Source organism: Chaetodon auriga, chromosome 17 (assembly GCF_051107435.1).
Source record: "Chaetodon auriga isolate fChaAug3 chromosome 17, fChaAug3.hap1, whole genome shotgun sequence".
NCBI lineage: Eukaryota > Metazoa > Chordata > Actinopteri > Chaetodontiformes > Chaetodontidae > Chaetodon > Chaetodon auriga.
The window spans coordinates 15745573-15764728 of NC_135090.1; the positions used below are offsets into that span (position 1 = coordinate 15745573).

Below are 19156 nucleotides of genomic sequence, written 5' to 3' on the forward strand. Positions count from 1 at the left end.
AATTGGTTTTTCATTGTAGTCAGGGAGAAGATCAGAAGAATCGCTTACACAAAGGATAAGCGAGAAGGACCTGAGAATTGCTGAACAAGAAAAAGTTATTTCGAGTCAGAAGCAGTCGCTGACAGAGCTGAGAACGGCGGAGGACTCTTTTGCACAAACACTGAAAGAGAAAAATCAGTTAATTTCAGAGCAAACAGCAATAATCACAGAACACGAGCTGTCATTGACCCTGCTCAGAGAGGAGCTTGTCCATGTGGGACGGACTACAGATAAGAATATTATACACCAGTCGGATGAAAAAGACCTGATTATAGCAGAGCAAGAGAGAGTCATATCTGAACGTGACTGCTCTCTAACGCAGCTCGAGGATGAGCTGGAGTCCTCTGAAAAACGCCAGGGTGACCTCCAGCAGCGACTGGCCGCAAAAGAATCAGAGCTTGAAAGATGCGTGGATGAGTTGGAAAGCATGAAGTCTGACTTAGAAAGTTGTAGAACCGAAATGGAGAGTTGTAAATTAGAATTAGAGAAAGAGCGAATGGAGTTAGAAAGCTGTAAGGGTGAACTTGCAAACTCCAGACAGAAAGAGCGAATGTCATCCAGTGAAATCATGCAGCTCATGGGCACAGTCGAGGACCTGCAGAAGCGTTACCACCAGGGCAGCTTGTCTGAGAGTGACACCGTCCAAAAGATGCAGGAAGAGAGTGTGAGGAAGCTCGACCTCCTGAGGGCAGAGCTGGATGAGATGTATGGCCAGCAAATAGTCCAGATGAAGCAGGAGTTGAATTTACAGCATGCAGCGAGAGTGGAGCAAATGACGGAGCAACATCGCACTGAGCTCGAGCTTCTAAAAGCACAACAGCTGTCTCAAAGCGTCGCTCTTAGTACTGTTGAGGTGGACTCCCTCAATGCAAAGATTAGGGAGCTTCAAGAGACATTAGAGCAATCCCAAGCAATGCACGATCAAGTCAGACATGAGCTTAGCCAAGTCACCCAAGAGAAATTCAACCTGCAGGCCAAGGTTGAGGATCTTCTCCAGGATCTCCGTTCTGCTAAAGAAAAAGAGGAGCAGGTCTCCCACAGTCTTATTTCTCAGGAAAGCCAGCAGGGTGAACTACAGCGCCTCCAGGAGACTATTGACAATCTGAAGAGCGAGCTGGCTGCCACTCAGGAAGCTACAGAAGAGGCAGAAGCAAAGCACGAGTCAGAAATAACCAACTACAAGATCAAGTTGGAGATGCTGGAGAGGGAGAAGGATGCTGTGCTTGATCGCATGGCGGAGTCACAGGAAGCAGAGCTGGAACGACTGAGGACTCAGCTTCTGTTCAGCCACGAGGAAGAGCTCACCAGTCTGAGGGAAGAGTTGCAAAGGGAGAGCTTCCTGAACACTGAAAACCTTCTCAATGAAGCCGCTGTCAAACACGAGAGAGCGCTGGATGAGCTGCGGGGCGGTTTTGAGGAAAAACTGCATTTGTTACAAAGAGAGAAGGCGAGCTTTGCCGCAGAGCGAGACGAGCTTTTGCACCAAATTCTTGGACTAAAAGAAGATCTAAAGCTCGCCTTGCACAGCTCCAAAGCAGACGAGCTTGTCCTGCAGCTGCAAGAGCTTCAGGTAGAGCTCGAGGAACTGAGAAAGGGAGGAGAAGAACGAGCTCAAATGGAAAACACAATTCAGACATTACTGAAAAAGACAGAGGTGCTTGAAAACCAGTCAAAAGAGAGAGAACAATGTTGGGAGAACAAATGGAAAGAGCAGGAACAGGAAAAGGAGACACTGAGAGAGTCTAATCACGCCTTGAAAGAAGAGCTGGACTCACAAATTATGAAAATTGAGACACTCACAGCAGCGAACAATCAAACACAGCAACAAGTAGTTGGGCTCAGTGAGGAAATTGAAAAGCAGAGGACTACTTTCTCTTTTGCTGAAAAGAATTTTGAGGTGAACTATCAGGAGCTGAAGGAGGAGTACACGTGTCTTATTGAGGCAAAGACACAGTTAGAGGAGAGGACGCTGAAGGAGACACTTGAGTTTGAGGCAAAAATTGCCAGCCTTCAGTCGCAGATTCGGGAGCTGGAGGAGAGCAGCACAAATATCAAAATGGAGGACACAAATACAGACAGGTCGGAAAAAGCTGTGATCGAAAAAGATACTACTGAGCTAATGGAGAAACTGAGTGTTACACTGAGTGAGAAGGAAAGCCTGGCTGGGAGGCTTTCCGAAGTTACAGAGCAACTGATGCTCACCGAGAGCAAAGTGGGACAGCTGGAAGAAGAGCTGATGAACGTGAGACAAGAAAAAGCAAAGGTCATCTCTCAAAATGAAAGCCTCGGGAAAGAACTGGAAAAGAAGCAAGAGATTATGAGAGAGCAGGCGAGAGGGCAGGATGCCCAGAGAAAGCTCGAGCAAGAAGAGCAAGCCGTTGAGTCAGTTTGTTCTTTTGAGGATCATCACCTTCAGATTCAGTCTTTGCAAGAGGAGATAAAGACTCTTCAGTCCCTCTTACAGGCAGCTGAATCAGAGAGAGACAGCATCCGGCAAACCCTGGAACTCCAGAGGCTTTCACAGACTCCGTCTCCAGCAGCAGCAGCAGCAGCAGCAACAGCAACAGCAGCCCAGTGCTCGGGGGAGGGACCTGTTGAGGGACGATCCTCCCCGCAGAAGTCCACAGCCTCAGGGTCAAACAGGCGCAAGAGGCGACAGAGGTCCAAGCAGGAGCGCAAACTGGGCACCGCTCTTTCAGACTGCAGAGAGGAACGACAAAGGGAGGAGGACGAGGAGGCAGCGGTGGAGGAAGAGAGAGCTACAAGTGCTGCAGAGCCGGAGATGCAGCCTCAGATGGAGAGCCAGGTTATGTCATGTTCACAAGAGAGGGCCGGTAAGGAGGACTCCACCGACGGGTACCAGGGAGACGGAGGCAGGGACAACATCAACAAACAGGTAAGCACTCACATGCATCTACTGCACCACTCTCCTGTATCACGAACCCTGCTGCCTTTTTTCTCTGCTGCCTTTTTAAGTCCGATTAAATTACATGTTTGATTGAGTGATTAAAGGGCTTTTCATAAAACTGCACGTCAAAAGAAAGCGGAGTTGTGATTGCATGCCTCAAACGTGTCACGTTCACAATTAATGCAGTGATGTCTGATATTGTTATTAGCTTCATTAAAAATGTGTGGTTTGCGTAGATCGAGCTCTAACATTGAACCGAATATGACTGAGGCATTTCAGCACTGACTTGCTTTCTCTCTTGTGACTAACGGTCATGATGGCAAATTGCCTGAGTGTCTGCAGGCTTGCTCCCAAAGGTAGCGTTGAAACAGCACAGTCTGACTGTTGTGTTCAAAGATAGCCATATGTTTTTAAGTTCGTGCCGAGTGCAGACTGATCAGCGACAACAGTAAGTGGGATCATTGTGGGAAGAATAATGTAAAAGAGAAAATGCACACGCAGCAAAGCCTGCACATAACAGTGTTAGTGTCAAGACTCTATCGATATTCTGCTCATTCCTACTTTTAAAGGGGCACGATACAATATTTATAGTCTGCTTTCATTTGATGCTGCCTGTCCTCAAACTGCATTTCGTGTTGAAAAGGGCTGAAAACAAGCAAACAAAGAAAAGATCACCCACAGTCTTCTGATAGCTATGAATCATTGACGTTGTGTAGAAATGTGTACATTCTAGTTTCTCTCCATCCTGCAGGGAGTGAAGGGTTTGAGGTGAGAAGCCATTTTACCCCAGTCACTTCTGTGTCTGTGTCACTTCAAGATGTGTCTCAATTACACCAGGCAAAAGATAGTGTACAGTGTCTGCCATTTCATATGTGTTTTGCATTGTTTTTTGTCACCTCCTGGGTTGGAGTGTTACATATGGTCCAGAATTACATTTTTACTTGATCAAAAACCTAAAACGTCTTTCAAGTAGTTGTAGAATTTGCTCCTGGTGCTGATTAGCATGGGAAAATGACATTTTTTTGAGTCTATGTTTGATGTTCTGTCAAAGTCTTGAACTGAAATAACAGCAAACTCGATGACATCCGGCACCCTGTTGCTGTAAATTATAATGGCTCATTTGAATAATAAGATGATTTCTTCACTTACTGTTCAGTTAGTTTCTGCTCCGCCTCAGGAAGTGATGGTGCACCTTGTCTTTCTGTCCATCAGTGTCTTAAATGTCTGCATTTGTGCTGGGGTAATAAGTGCAACAGTTAAAAAAAGTGCAACGTTTTTGTTCCGCTTGCTTGTTTAGGTGAGCAGACATGGGACGAGCCACCACGCGGAGCCTGTCGTGCGTCAGGGGCCAGAGGAAGAGGGAGAGACGACTGAGCATGTAAATGTCACTTAAGCTCACATCCTGGCTTTTGCTTTTCAGTGTCAGTAGATGCTACATCACACAGTGTGGCGTAAAGGTCAATAGATAGGTGCTCATGCAGCTGAAGCACAGTTTGTACTTTTTATCCTAAATATCTGTTTGTGAAGTTTGCAAAACTTGGATTCACCAAACTCTCTTGAGAGATTAGATCATTTGAATTACAAACACCCCCAAATCGCTATACAAAGGCTGCCTCTTCTGCTCTGTTCTTTGGCGCTTACAAAAATGTAACCTGAGATTAAAAAGAAGATCTAGACTGTGGAGCTTGAAGTCCTGCAGCCAGAAGTCTGCAGACAAAAAACAAAACAAATTTAGCCAAGTCAGTAGCGGGATTAGAGGAGTAAAACAGCTGCCAACGCAGTGTTATCAGAGCAGGGCCATAGTGTGACAGAAGCAAAGAGGGACATCAGGGAAACATCTCTCTAAAGCAAAGTGGTCATTGATGTTGGACTGTGTGGCGCAACGGAGGATGGTCCTCGACAGCGCCGCGAGGCAGATGTAGGAGTGAGAGCAACCTACTAACAACTACTGAACTGTAAAATTATCACTGCAAAAATGTGCCAATTAAATCTAAACATCCTCAAACCGCATCAAACGTTTTTCAGTGTACAATTTAAACTCTGAATCCACTCAGATTAGGGCTTTATACTGTAATTCATTACAAGTCAAAGAGATGTTTTGCCACTGGAGGAAAAGGCAAACTGTCTGTTGTTTACATCACTCGTATGAAAGGCTTGAAGAGCAAAGAAGAAATTCTGGTTATATGAACATTTCTGAATGCCACAGATTTGCATAAACGCCACTCAAGAGGAAATCAGTTTGTTCGAGTGGTCCTTGCAATAAATGGTATTTAGAATAGTAAATGTAAAACCGGCTTTTAGTAATTTCCTCTCTGGGTTATGTTTCTTGGCAAACTTGTGTAATTGTCATCAAAGAAGTAATTCTGTCCTTGTCGCTGGTGTGTGTGTGTAGCAGCGGTCTGTTGCTTGTTGGCCGCTGACTGTCTCTTGTCTGCATGTTTTAAGCAGTAACATCTGAACATCTGAGCAGTTACAGGTTTGAAAGGACTCTCTGCACCACATCTGACAGCGTAGTGCAGATGGGGAGGTTGTATCATAACAAAGCCTTTTAAATACGGCCTAATTAAAATGTAGAGTGCACTTTAAAAACATCTGACATCAAAGGTAACAGAATCACAATTTCATAGTGGTGTAACCCTAACGAATTTGCGCTAATGCATAATTAGAGAAAGAGGCCTCACTGTTTGCCTTTTGTTCTCTGTTACAGGAGTGATAATGGCAGACCTCTCATCCTGAACACAGATGCCTAGTGCAACTGTCATAAAAATAGGATTGGTGGAATTATGTTATTTAATCATTTAGCTCGTCTGATTAGCAGATGCATGTAGCACGCTGCGTAATTTGATTTATGATAAATTATTAGTGATACGCATCTACTGTTTGTAGCATTTTTTTCTCTCAGCGTCATTTAGTGTCATCTCGTTGAAGATTTTCAGGAATATTAAGACAAACAGTCTGAAATAAAATCAAATCACACATGTGAAAAATCTTTCCCTGTGGTTTATTCCAGCCGTGTCAATGTCCTGATATTTCTTCCTGTGTATTGCAGGGTGAGTGCAGGCTGCAGATGGAGGCCCAGCGCATCAGCCTGTCGCAGATCCACGCCGCCCAGCTCGAGCTGCTGCAGGAGGAGACGGACGCCCGCACGCACTCGCTGGAGCTGAAGCTGCAGAATCTGAAAGATCACGGTGACCAGGGTGAGTAGATGTGTAGTCACTTGCCTTCCTGTGCGTCTGTGTTTGTGGCAAAGCGCAGGTCTCCTCAGAGAGGCTTAATCATTCGTGATGGATCCAAACAGAGCAGGATTCTGCCTGCTGGATGTCTCCAGCATTGTTTTGTATTTTGTTGGTCATCGTGTGTTTATCAGGGCCTCCGTGAAATATATTAAACATCTGCTTTTCTTCCCCAGATGAGCCAAAAACGTTCAAATACCACAACATGTTACAAGCAGTGTCAAAAGAATGCAGTGAGATCATTCAGGTGATTATTGAAGAGAAATCGTTCTCCGGATGAATGTTAATAGTGTCTGTTGGCAGTTTTCTAAAACGTGTAACCTTGTCTCCGTCTGTTATGTGTGCAGTGTTTTCAAAAGATGTTCGGTGAAGAGTTTTTGGAGAGTGTTGATGCAGAGGGGCGGCCGCCCCCTTCAGTGGAGAGACCAGAAACTAGTGAATCCACCTCCATTGTACTGGAGGCCAGAGGTAATTTGTCTTTTAAAGAAATTAAATCACAATTTTAAACAAGTATAAAAGGGAGTATGAAAGGTAGTATAATACGTACACACCAGCACGTATGAAGTTAATTTTATACCTACAAAGTGCTTTAACACAACTAGAAAAAAGACACCAACGTCCAAATGAATAAAAAAACAAGAAAAAAAAATAGTGACAATAATTATAATAATAAATAAAAAGTCAAAAATATATATACACAGGGAGAGTATTGACTTATATAATACATTCATATAATACATTTCTATAAATTACATAAAGCAACAGTGTCCTTCCACCTCAGTCACATCATTGTTTGTCTCTTCATGACATTTACACATTTTCAAATAGATGTCTCCATTAGAATCTAAATCTAAAAACCAAATCGCTCTCTCTTGTAGAGCTCTACAGAGGTCTTCAACAGGTGAAGGAGACGATTGAGCGGGAACACCTGCGACTGTCGCAGCTTCAGGCTCTGCTGCGAGCTGATGGGAACAAGGTAAAAACCTCTTTACATACATTTTGCTGGCTATTTGTTAAGTTTAATCGACAGTGAGATTCAAAAGTAGTGGTTTGATCAGCAGGCGTTGGTGCATGTACTGTATGCAGTATTTGTATACAATAGCACACATATTGTGCGCAGTGTGTATGTGGTATGGAAATGGTGCATGCTGTAAGTGTGTTTGGGGAACAGAGAGGATAACACACAAATCTGTTTGTCTCATAGATGATGGAGCTGCAGACGGCGTACGATGAACTGAAGAGCAGCAGCGAGAAGGAGATCTCCGACCTGCGTGTGCAAGCTGCCAGCAGCTTAAGCGCCTCAACAAGCAAAGGTAAAGGTGGAGTTATCCTCTCGAACGAAAAAGAGGCGCGTAATGAGATGACAAACAGGCAAAAGTTCAGTACTCTGTAGTCTTCTTTCTGTTCTCTGTATCTGTGAATGAGTAGCTCAGGTCACCATTTAGCCTGATTCTGAACTTAAATGCTTTCCAATTGATCACATCAAATTCCACAACTCACCTCTCTTCTCGTCAGGTGCGGAGGAGCGAGGCGGTGCACCATCCACCTGCCTCAGCGAGGAGTTACAGAGGCTGAAGGCCGACGAGCAGGAGAAGCAGCTCCGGCTGGAGGAGAGTCACAGGCAGGAGGTGGAGCATCTCCGAGCTCACTACCAGCAGCAGGCCACAGAGACTGAGGAGCGATACCTCACCGAGCTGTTCGTGCTGCAGCAGCGACTGCAGGAGGTCACAGGCACTCAGACCCACTTCAGGTGATGACAGCTGATTGTTTGTGTTTCTGCATATAGAATATATTCGTATGTATTCAGTCCTAGGCAGCAAACTCTCCTTCCATATCTAAAGATAAGAACATATTTATATATGTTAAATACAGGAAACAATTTCTAACTTTGGGAGAATACACATTTAAAATAGCACAATGCTCTCGATTGATTGATGGACTGCACGTGTTAGAAGAGCCGCAGGCTGAGCTACATGATCTTGTGCAGATAACCGCTAATAGGAGCCGGTCTGCACATCCTGTGGAGCACGTGGACGCTACCTGACCCAGTTCAGTCGACAATAAGGCCTTCCCTAATGAAATATTCACTGGGTTGTTTGAAGCGTAATTCATGCCTTTTGTTAGCCCACTAACCTATAAAAGTACCTTTTTAGCCATTCCTGAGGGACGTGATCATCGAGTGTAGAAAACAAGATGAATGTGACCTTTTAAGCGTGCGCCACTCAGTATGTTGAATTATATGAGGTTCCTTAAGATTACACTGTAATAGCAAAGTGTGTCAGGAGCCTGCGTGAACCTGTTTATCACCCACGGTTCACAAGTACATGCTGTGTCAGAACAGAAATACATAATTACACTTAATTTAAGGCAGTATTGTTAACTGTGTTTACTGAATAATCTGTTTGTCGACCTCTCATATCTAAGATCTGCTGGTTGTTTATACACATGTAATAACTTACATCACACTCTCTTCCAAAGCCAGACTGTATCACAGTGGGTGAGCTCTTCCTCAGGGATAACAGTGAGGCACTAACTATGAAAACTGAGGTGCTGCTGCCCTCCACTGTTTGATGTTGAAAATATAATTACTGAGGTGGTTTTCAACACCAGTGAGCTTCTTAAATCCTTTTTTTTTCTAACTCAAGCCATGCTCGAGAAACTTAGACATACAGTTAAATGTGGAGTACAGTCACATTTGGTATATCCAGATACATTATAGTGTACTTATGTTTAGTTAACATTCAGTCATGAAGTGGTGCAAGGTAAGGTAACTATAACGGACAGTGAATTTGTCATATCACGAGCTGAAACAATTAAGCGATTACTGCAACTACTTAGTCAATGAATAGTCAATAGTCACGCATGTCTGGAAATTTTAGCAGAAAAACATTGTTCATTCAACATTCATTCATTCAAACATTGATTTCAGCGTCTCAAATATGAGGATTTGCTGCTTTTCTTTCACAAAGCAAACCTAATATCTCCAGGTTTTTAGAGTTTTGAGTTTTTTTCCTTTGTTTTGGCTGTTTTGTTTATGTACATTCATCGTTAATGATTTCACAAACAAAAGCTGCTTTGTGTCCTTATGAGCACCTTTTAAGAATTTACATTTATACTTACCTGTAGCATCGTCACACAGTCTTTCTGGCTGCCGCTTAGATCATTTTAAAGAGAAATTAGATCAATTCGTTTTGACGTGGCGTTTTCCCTTTCTGCTTGTCCAGTGTTACAGAATCCAGCTCTGAGGCGATGGAGGAGCACAGAGAGGAACTACAAAAGGTTTGGCTGCTTCATTTTGCCCTCATCTAAATCTTCCGTGTCACATGCATCACATCTTACTACGAGCTGCAACGTGTACATGCATTAAGAAGCTATGACAGTACGGGTGGGTGGGAGGGGGCAGTTGCAGCCTTTAGGCTAAAACGTGCCCTAAATCTGCAGCTTTGCTCCAGAAGCAGCGTCATGAAAGGGTCCTATATCTTAATGATTGAAAGGGTCGGACGTTACATAACCTGCCGTTTTATCGCGTTGCTCGTGAGCCAAGCGGACGTCCTCTTGTGTTGGCGGCTGCGTGAAAGGAGAATTCTGTCTCGCGCGAATGAACTGCCCTCCATTTACGCCACCTCTCAGTCACGTCACTCCAACTTCCCTCGCGTCTTAGTTTGTCTCTCCCTCCAGCCTCAAAGTTGCCACAGCTCGTGCGGTTGCGACTCGTGCAGAGATCAGAGAGGTAGATATGAGCGTGGAAGATTGACAGGAGCGCGCGAAGAGTGAGAACGGGAAAGGCACTGAAACAAATTTGGGCACAATACAGTTTCAGACATTGTATGTTTGGATTTGGAAATGTTTAGCTTGTGGCGATTGGTACTGACGAGGCTGAATTACTGTGAAACAAACAGGGATTCATTGCAAGACAAGAGTGGTAGTGTGTTCGGGGGAAAATGTTGCTGAAATGTAATGCAAGACATCTCTGTATCGCTTCATCATCCCAGGAGGGTGGGGGGAACAAAACAGTGTATTTAATCATCGTTAAAGGCCGATGGGGTCTAGCTACAGTAAAGAGCACATGTTTATTTCAGGAACAGTCTTGAGGAACTTTTACATGTAACTTCATAATTAGTTATCTGCTTCATATTAACAACAGCTGCTGTTATCTTGTACATTAGTTGTAATTTTTTAACTTTCTTTCTCCCTCTTCTCTGCTTCCTTCTCTCTTCACAGGACCTGGGTGAGGAGGAATTGTCAGAGGGAGGTGTAGAGCTGCGCTGGTCTGCCAGGTCTGCAGGCCTGACAGCACAGCTGCAGGCGCTGAGGAAAGCTCTCTACCACAAATACATCCAAGAAGTAGCTGAGCTCAAAGAGCAGCACAACAAGGAGCTGAGGAGACTGAGAGAAGAAAGAGAACAGGAGTGGAAAAGAGAGGAGCGTCAGGAAGAGAGAGGAGAGAAGGAGCAGGATCTCAACGGTATTAACGGCGCTGGAAGCTCCATTCAGAGCCTCGGGGAAGCTGGGCAGGTCGTGCTGGAAGAGAAACAAGACTGGAAGAGAGTTGAGGAGGAAGTTGCCAAGGTAGGTGGCCATGTATTTTGTGTTTTCATACAACCCTTGGGTCCACTGGTAAAAGAAGACAATTCCATTCAGTTTGTTTGACATGAAAGGATGCAGTTGGAGCTGAAACAAACAGTGGATCAATCAGTAATCAGTGAATTTGCTGTTTAGGTTCTTAAATATGAATATTTGCTGGTTATCTTCATCTCCATCTTTGAATCTGTATGAGGGGAGAAAACAGTTATTATGTAAAATTGCTAATAACACTTCAGCAGCACTCTGATCTGATCTCTGTGTATCCGTATCAAATGGAGTCTTAACACACGTTATCTTTGGATCCGTGTTTCCTGACAGGCCATAGTTCAGATGTCCGTGGAGTTTGCACAGCAGACTGAGCTGGCTCGGATCAAAAAGCGTGCCTGCCAGAGGTGCACCTCCATGCAGACCCAGTCGGACGAAGAGGAGGTGGAGGAGAGGGAGCGTGAGGAGAGGGCTCCCACAGCTTCGCTCACCTCGGGCGCCTGGCTGGAGGAGGTGGAGAAGGAGAGACTGGAGAGGGAGCTGGAGGAGAGGAATGCCGAGATCAGAAAGTTAAAAGAGGAGCTGCAGAAAACCGGATCCAGACCAGAACAGGTCGGTGTCACAGACTGAGCTGTCACACATTGTGTTGTTGATTTACTCTCCACTTTCACCACACTGCACACATTTCATTCAGTCATTACTGCTGTGTCACTAATGTTTAGATGCACTGTGTCGCAATGCAGGTGTTGCATCCATTACTCCATCATTGATTATTTATGCTTAAGCTAATATTGATATTATTCTTCACTGCTCTTTACCTGCTCACAGCGATCTGCTCTCAATACTGCAAATAATAATGTGGTTGAAGCAGTTTTATCTTCTTGTGTTTGAACCAGGATCCAAATATATGCAGCAACATATTTGATTAATCTGCAGCAGCATTAATGCACTGTGTGTAAAGTGGGATGTTGTAGCAATATTATAATGACGATGATGATGACGGGTATTATTATTATTATTATTATTATTATTATTATTACGCATTTCATCCCAAAAGCAGCACAGAAACATGTAAAACAATGTGTACTGAACATACTCAACTTCACTGTCCTCTTTGAATAGGATACAGCCTCCTTATTATTTTACTCGTATACAACCAAAAACGCTGTGTAAAATGTAAATAATAACAGAATGCAGTCATTTGTGTACGAAATGTGTTTCCAAGCCTGTGAAGTAACATCCTGTATACAAAAGTGTTGCTGGCATCAGATTCAGAAAAAGCAGATATTTACAAAAATCAATGAAGCTGATGATGTCAGACATTAAGTATATTGTCTTTGTGCTGTTTTCAGTTGAGAATGTTTTAAAGCGGATTAGCATATTATCATATTCAGTTTTAAGTTTTGCACAGTGGCCCAACTTGCAACTTTTTGGGGGTTGTATACAGCAAACCTTTATTTCTCAGACCAGGGACTAACATGCATTGAAACAGCTCTTTTAATAATCACAAACAACGTCTACGAATATCACAGTGTCTCTCACAGCAGTTGTGATTTTACAGGAAGCATATTTGTTGACCCTCTGCTGTCAAAGGATAACATTTTACATTCTCAATCGTCCTTATTTTCTCGTCTGCATGCACTGGTTGCCTCATGTTGATTTGAGATTTTGTTTTAAATCACTCCCAGTGCCTTGAAGAACTCACCCCAGGGCCTGCTCGGCTTTCACTGACCATTTATTGCATGATTAGGCTTTAACTGTGTGATAGCAGTGGCTGTCAGGTTCGGTTTTCTTGAGATGAGTTGCTCCAACACAGTGATTCAGTAAGGATAGTTTAGTTAAACAAAGTTCTTGAGCTTCTGTAATTGGCTGAGATGAGTTTTAATGATGAGAAAAATGTCTCTGTACTTTTCCCATGTTTAGATGTTTAGATCCATGCTTTTCTCCTGAATTATCTGATTTCTGCAAAAACACCACCAGAAATTTCATCAAAAGGGAATTTTGTAGAGTTGAACCAAAGAAAATAAACTGTGATGGTTGAGAAGTGTGATGTAAAAAGCCAGAGGGATCTTTTGCTAAGACTGCATATAGCTTCTATTTTGGTCACAACTGAAAAGTCCCTTTAAAAGAATGCATGCACACACAGAAAGTGTACATCCTCTGCAGGCGCAGTTCATGTGTCATGTGACCTGCGGTAGTGTCTTAACGATCATGTGAGCTGGGAAGGTTTACACTGTAAGTCAGGTGGAGAAGTGCTGCTATAAAAACCAGGATTGCGTCATCATCTGAACAGATTTGATTTTGGCCTGTTCGCAGTAACACAACAGTAACAGCAGAGGTGTGAAAACCTTGGTTTACAAAGTCATTTGCAAATGTTTCAACACAATTGTATAGTTTTTGTTTAACAATGTTAAAAAAATATGGCACAAAAAATGTAACATAATCAGAAAAAGCATGTTAAAGCTAAAGTGCTGAATGTTGTTTGTTACTCAGACAGTCTAAAGATGTGATTCTTTGACTGATTCAGTCTCACTCATCTGCAGTCTGCCCACAGTGAAGCATCTGTATCTCTGCTGTTCTTCCAGAAGGTGGCGCTATCGCCTCTGCCAGTCGCTGTGCCTCAGGTGCACCTGTTGCCATAGCAGCACAAAGATACTAGTGTTCCTCTCGGCTCCAAGGGAGTTAGAAGTGCGTCTTTGTGTTTGTGTGTGTCTGTGTGCTCGTACAAGGCCAGTGTGTACGCGTGTGCCTTATTTGAATTCACTTTTACTAATGGCCGCACGCACAGCCGCTCTGTCGGTGGCTGCCCAGAGTTTTCAGGAGTCTGCTGATCCAACTGCAACTCTGCAATGACGGGGCTGCTGTCTGTGTTCTCTCTCCTGCCTGTGCAGGCCTTAAAGAAGAGAGAAGACGGTCAAGAAGAAGATGAGGAAGAGGAAGATCCGGGGGGGCCGAGAATAGAGCAGGCTCGTGGAGGCAAATTACCATCGCAGGATGATGGAGAGTCCCCCGATAAGGACGCTGAAAGGTAGTGACAGAAACTGTTTTCATAGTATCTGATGATAATTCAATCAAGTTTGTGCACAGAGACGCTTCACGAAGGAGAACATTCTTAACTTTTGCTTTGTATTGACTTGTTCCTTCATGATAACCTGTTGCACGTTTGTTTGTGTTATACACTCTGCATAAATTAGGAAAAGATGAATTTTTGATTTTCAATTGAAGCCAAAGTGGACTCAATTTTCAGTGTGTTGTCTATCAAAGAGTGACAAATATGTCACTAATTGTCCCAAGCCTTTCTGTTACAGATATTTAGAGTAAGAAACTGTTCTTTACTTACTTACTACTTGCTGTTAACGGCTGATTTTGCTGCTTTCAGAAATGTCTTACGGAAGGCCAATGAGAAACTCAGTCAAGTGCTGGTTGAAGTCCTGAAGACTACAGCAGCAGCAGAGGAAACGATGGGCCTCCACATGCAAAGTCTGTCTGCTTCCAGTGAAGTGCAGCAGGCTACGCCTCCCCACTCCACCACGCAGAGAGCTACCTGGCAGAGAGTTCACACAGCGCCCCACAGACCTGCAGGCAAGTAACTTCAAGTCTAAGTCATCGTTTATCATAAATGCTGGCGTCTGTGTTTGAGCAACAGATCCAACAGCCCAACCCACCCAAATATGTTGGGCCAGATGTCGGTAGTTAGCTGGAGGTGAGATTTGTAGTTTAGCAAGCAAGCAAGAAAAGACATCAGAAATAATTCAGTGCTTTGTTGTTTTAAAACGTGGCAGCTGCTCTGGCATTAGCATCTGGGGCCACCGTCAGCCTGGCATCCCAAATCCAATCAGAGCTTAGAATCAGTTTTCATCCGTGAGGTATGGAAAACAAAAACATTTATTGAAGTTTTGAAATCTGTTCTTAATTGCCCTTTTATACAACCTTCAGCTCAGTGAAAGAGATTATACTGACACCACATTCAGAGTGGTGTTGGCAGCAGTGACTGCAATTAAAGCTAATCTCCCCTGATGCTAATGTAGTCCAGTGCGATGGAGCAATTCATCACCATGACTGCATAACGCATTACATGAACAAATCAAATGGATCTTCTCCTGCAGATTATAGTTTTTGTGTACATGTACACATACTGTACATGCATGCACGTTTCTCTTGTTCTCACGCACAAATTCAACCAGATCACATGCAAATAAGAGCATGAACAGTTAGTTCTGTTATTCAGATGTTAGAAAAATATCAGATTTGCCTTCCCACTGAATGGTTCATTGTAAGTGCAGCTGGTGACTCCATGGGAGCCAAAGACAACAAAGTCTCATGTTAACAAGCTAATCCTAATACTTAATACCTGACACCAAGATCTTAATCTTTAAAATGTGGCATACCTCACTGGTAAAAGTGATAATAAATTCTGATAATGTATCACCACGATAAAACTCAATTTTGTGCCCGTTTCATTCAGGCTGTAATGATGTTTGTGCTTAGTTTCAGCACTTATAAACAGTCTATACACTGTATAAACAGAGTCCTTCACAGTATTAAACACCCATTTTACTCTTTCTCAAAAGCCTGTTTTCCTGCTGTGCTGCACATGCTACAGATCGCAGTAGATATCACTCATGAATTGGAGTTGCTTGCGAATGCGAGGTCACCGCTGGTGTTATCGCATGCTTGCATGCAAATTATGGTTGATGCTCATCAAATTACACCCCTGCATGACGGTTTGTAAGTGCAGCACTTCTCTAATCTAATCATGTGTTTTTATGTAAATAACTTTTAAGTGACGTACAACAGCAACATTCCAGTAAAACACGCAAAAGCACCAAATATAGAGGCGCTACTGTCGCCTGCTTCTAGCGTCCTGGTACAGAACTGTACGGCTCACACAGAGACGACAGGACTCAACACTTTTGTGCTTGTTTAATACTTTAACTTTTAAAAAAAAGGTGACCTATAATTTGATATCTGATATTTTGTTTTGATTTTCTTGTCCTGAAAAACATCTTCTAGAATATGCCATGTTGTTATATTGACTTGCTGCCCGCTGCTCTCATGATATTCCTGTGAGAATGTGAATGTGAGGTTACAAAGTGGAATAATTAAAAGCAGATGAAGTCATGTAAACTAGCTTAAAGGCACAGTCCTGCCAGCATAATGTGCTCATGTGATCCTGATGATGTATGAGTCTACACCCTTATTATGAATGTTATATATTTAGCATTGCGTTGCATCCTGCTCTGTTATGAACATAAACTACACATGACTCACATTGTTAAGGTGGTACAGGTCTTACATGGAGCCTCACCCCAGTTTGTTTCATTATGCAAGCTTCAGATGCATTTTCCATGATTGTGAGCTGAGTCAGCTTTGAATCTGTTGAGGTTTGTGTGTGACGTTCCCGCTCTCTGTTCTTCTGGTCATACCAGGTCACTCTGCAGAAAGCCTCCAGGGCAGCGAGACCGGAGCAGATGATGTGAGTTTGTGGTCTGGGGAGACGGAGGCTGACGAGGGTCTGGAGGTGTCCCAGCAGATGATGGAAAGCCTGTTGATGGGAGCGGGGACGCAGCTAGAGAACGAGGAGTATCTGATGGGCATCAGCAGCCGACTCCAAACGGCTCTGGAGAAGATGTTGATGGCCATCACGGACACCACCAACCAGGTACAAACCGCTGGTCCCTATGAACGGCTGTCCACTCGTATTCAGAGCGTCGCCTGGCTGACTCAGGGAACTGTTAGTGACTACAGCTCTTTTTCTGAAATATTCTGCCTTATTTTTGCAAACAGTTACACATACAACACACTGTCATATAAATGTGAGTCACCCACATGTTCAGTGTTCAGGGATTCAAAATACAGTGAATAAAATGAAAGTTTTACAATTAATGAATGAAGTGAAACAAAATGGTAATCAGTCTGAATTATCAGGTGTGTGATAATTCAATAAGGGACAAAAGAATTGAATAGTTCATATTACGACTGGGTGGCCTTTGGAAAATTTTAGACTGATGCCAGTACAGAAGTTGAGTTTTGGTACCAAAACAATACGTTTTTCAATACCGTAGTTTGCAGAACGTAAACATGTTTTTCTAACTTCTAATAAAAATGTGCCAAACCGCTTTCATGCGTCAGCGTTAAAGGAATAGTTGGACATTTTTGTGCATTTTCTGCAGCGTCCTTTAATCTGTACGGTAAATAATAAGCTGAATCCAGCAGCCACTTATCTTAGCTTAGCTTATCTTATTTTATCTTAGCTGTCCTAATTTACATAAATTAGAATAATATCATCAAAAACTAAATTACTAAACCAGGCTAATATTCTGACCAAACATTTGATGCCACATTTCATCCCCTGACACTTTCCAATACTTTTTTAATGTCCGTCAGTTCTTTGCAGATATCAGAAGAACCCTTCACGAACAGTCCTGTGTGTGTTCGTGCCTGAAAGTGACCAATGAACAGAAAGCTCTAGTGACACATTCGGGCTTTGTCCAAACATTTAAATACCCACACTCGACACTGTTAACCCCCTCTGTGAGTTTCTACGCCTGTCCATGGAGGCATAATGGGGATGAGGCTGCAGAATGTGGCCGGCAACAAAGTTGGCCTGTCTAGAATTCACACACAAAAGAGCTGCCTCATTCCCACTGGTTGCCTATAGATACGAGCTGTATTTACACTGAGCTTTTGTCTGGTCAATCGGCCAATCGTAGTCCAGTTGGGAAGAACAGCTCCGCCCCCCCCTCGGGCTCTCCAGGCAGCGCACCCCCCCGCTGCGTCCAGTGTGGGCCCACAGAGACGGGGCCAGTTTAACTAGGCCATTGAATGTGTTACTGTAACTGACTGCACATCTTCCCGTTGGCTGAAACTCATGCGTTACTCACGCTGAGATGGGTTTTATCTTGGCGATCTAAAAATAGCTTTAAAGAAATTTCAGGCCGAGTATTGTTCACCACAGAGTACATGTTGGATGAATGTTGTGTATTTGTACATCTTTGGGGTTTTTAAAGGCTACACTCACCATATTTTGATGACAGTACACTCACTCAGGCGTGTTCCTGGTGGTCTTTTTTAAATTATTTAGATTTTCTCCTTTGCCATTTTTAGACTTATTATTAGTACTTTTTTATATCACAGTGTCACAAAGTCAAGAAATTCTGGTTTGCCCCACTATCAGAGGATCTGTATGATCGTGAAGAATTGAGCTGAAATGCTTATTCGATAAAACGGCAGCAATTTTTGTTATCAGTCAATCAATCATTTAAATGCATTTCAATCATTTTGAGCTTCAAAAAGGACTTGCTTCTTCTTCTGTGACAAACAAAACATGCAATTACATATGTCAGCATAGACATTTCCACCATTTTCTCACATTTATAGGCACAAATGTTTAATAAATTCATCAAGAAATTACTCAAAGATAATCAGCAGTCGTAACCCCAAATGACCCACTGCAGTTTTTACAAGCAGGTTACATGGTTAGAGTTTCCCTCTCCTCCAAGTACACACAATTAACGACACAATAACCTTGTTTTCAACCACGCCTCTAATGGTTTGTTCAATGATTTTGCTGCTGCTATCGATCTGATCCACATTAGTCTTGTCTGCGAGTGGTGCCGGATCGTCATGTCTTGCCTGTGAAGCAGCGTCGTGAACAGAGATTGATGTAACGAGCCGGTCAGGAATGTTAAGTGTCTTTGTTGAGCGACTGCTGTAAATAATTTGCTTTGGGGATGTGTTTGTCCTCTGGTGAGACGCCTCAGTGAGAGATGGAAATAGTTGGTGTGCAGTCACTCTGACATTTGACAGGCCAAGCAGAGACTGTAGGTGGGACCGAGAGGCAGCGTGTCAGAACGCCTTAATTGCTTTTTTGTGCGGCTACACAGGGAGGGAATCCAGTTTGACAACTTTTGCAGGAAGGGCATGTGTTGTCTGTGGGTTATTTGTGTGTGTGTGTGGGGAGAGTGTCTGATCTATTTGCAAACCTACCTGGCCCTCTGGCTCCAAAGATTGAAGCCACACCTGCTTCCCTCCCACTTTTTGCCAAACAGTACCTGCTGTGTGCGATCAGTGTAGGAAGTGGAGGTAGAAGCCTCCTGTGCCGAGTGGTGAAAACTGCCCTGGAAGTCTGGGATTGAATCTTTCTTTTTTTCAAAGCACGTGGGTAGACAGAGGCGAAGTGAGTGTATGAGATTGACAGTCGTCTGCCCGGGGTAAGTAAACCTCGCCTGACAAGAGAGAGCTCCGGCTACAGTGAGTAAGATTGTGGTATGAGCACGGGAGCATGCGTGGAGAGGGAATGACAGCAATCCAAGAAGGAAGTAAAAGGCAATGAGTGAAATACTTAAGACCGGAGCGCTGTCATTTCACTCTCGGCTGGCTGCCGCTTGAACTTAACAATTAAAAG

General features: G+C 43.4%; 1 protein-coding gene across 5 annotated transcripts in view; it reads left to right on the plus strand.

Moving 5' to 3' along the window:
- akap9 (A kinase (PRKA) anchor protein 9) overlaps window positions 1–19156 on the plus strand; it is a 61002-nt gene that overhangs the window by 18202 nt on the left and 23644 nt on the right. For 4 of the 5 annotated variants that reach the window (XM_076755330.1, XM_076755333.1, XM_076755329.1 and 1 more), the window contains 14 exons: window positions 20–2935; window positions 4245–4325; window positions 5997–6144; window positions 6357–6427; window positions 6528–6648; window positions 7059–7156; window positions 7385–7493; window positions 7696–7930; window positions 9405–9459; window positions 10402–10749; window positions 11083–11361; window positions 13641–13777; window positions 14129–14331; window positions 16179–16411. In XM_076755330.1, coding sequence (XP_076611445.1) covers window positions 20–2935; window positions 4245–4325; window positions 5997–6144; window positions 6357–6427; window positions 6528–6648; window positions 7059–7156; window positions 7385–7493; window positions 7696–7930; window positions 9405–9459; window positions 10402–10749; window positions 11083–11361; window positions 13641–13777; window positions 14129–14331; window positions 16179–16411 — 5034 coding nt within the window. The remainder of the gene's footprint in view (window positions 1–19; window positions 2936–4244; window positions 4326–5996; window positions 6145–6356; window positions 6428–6527; window positions 6649–7058; window positions 7157–7384; window positions 7494–7695; window positions 7931–9404; window positions 9460–10401; window positions 10750–11082; window positions 11362–13640; window positions 13778–14128; window positions 14332–16178; window positions 16412–19156) is intronic. The other variant, XM_076755332.1, reaches the window with a different exon arrangement.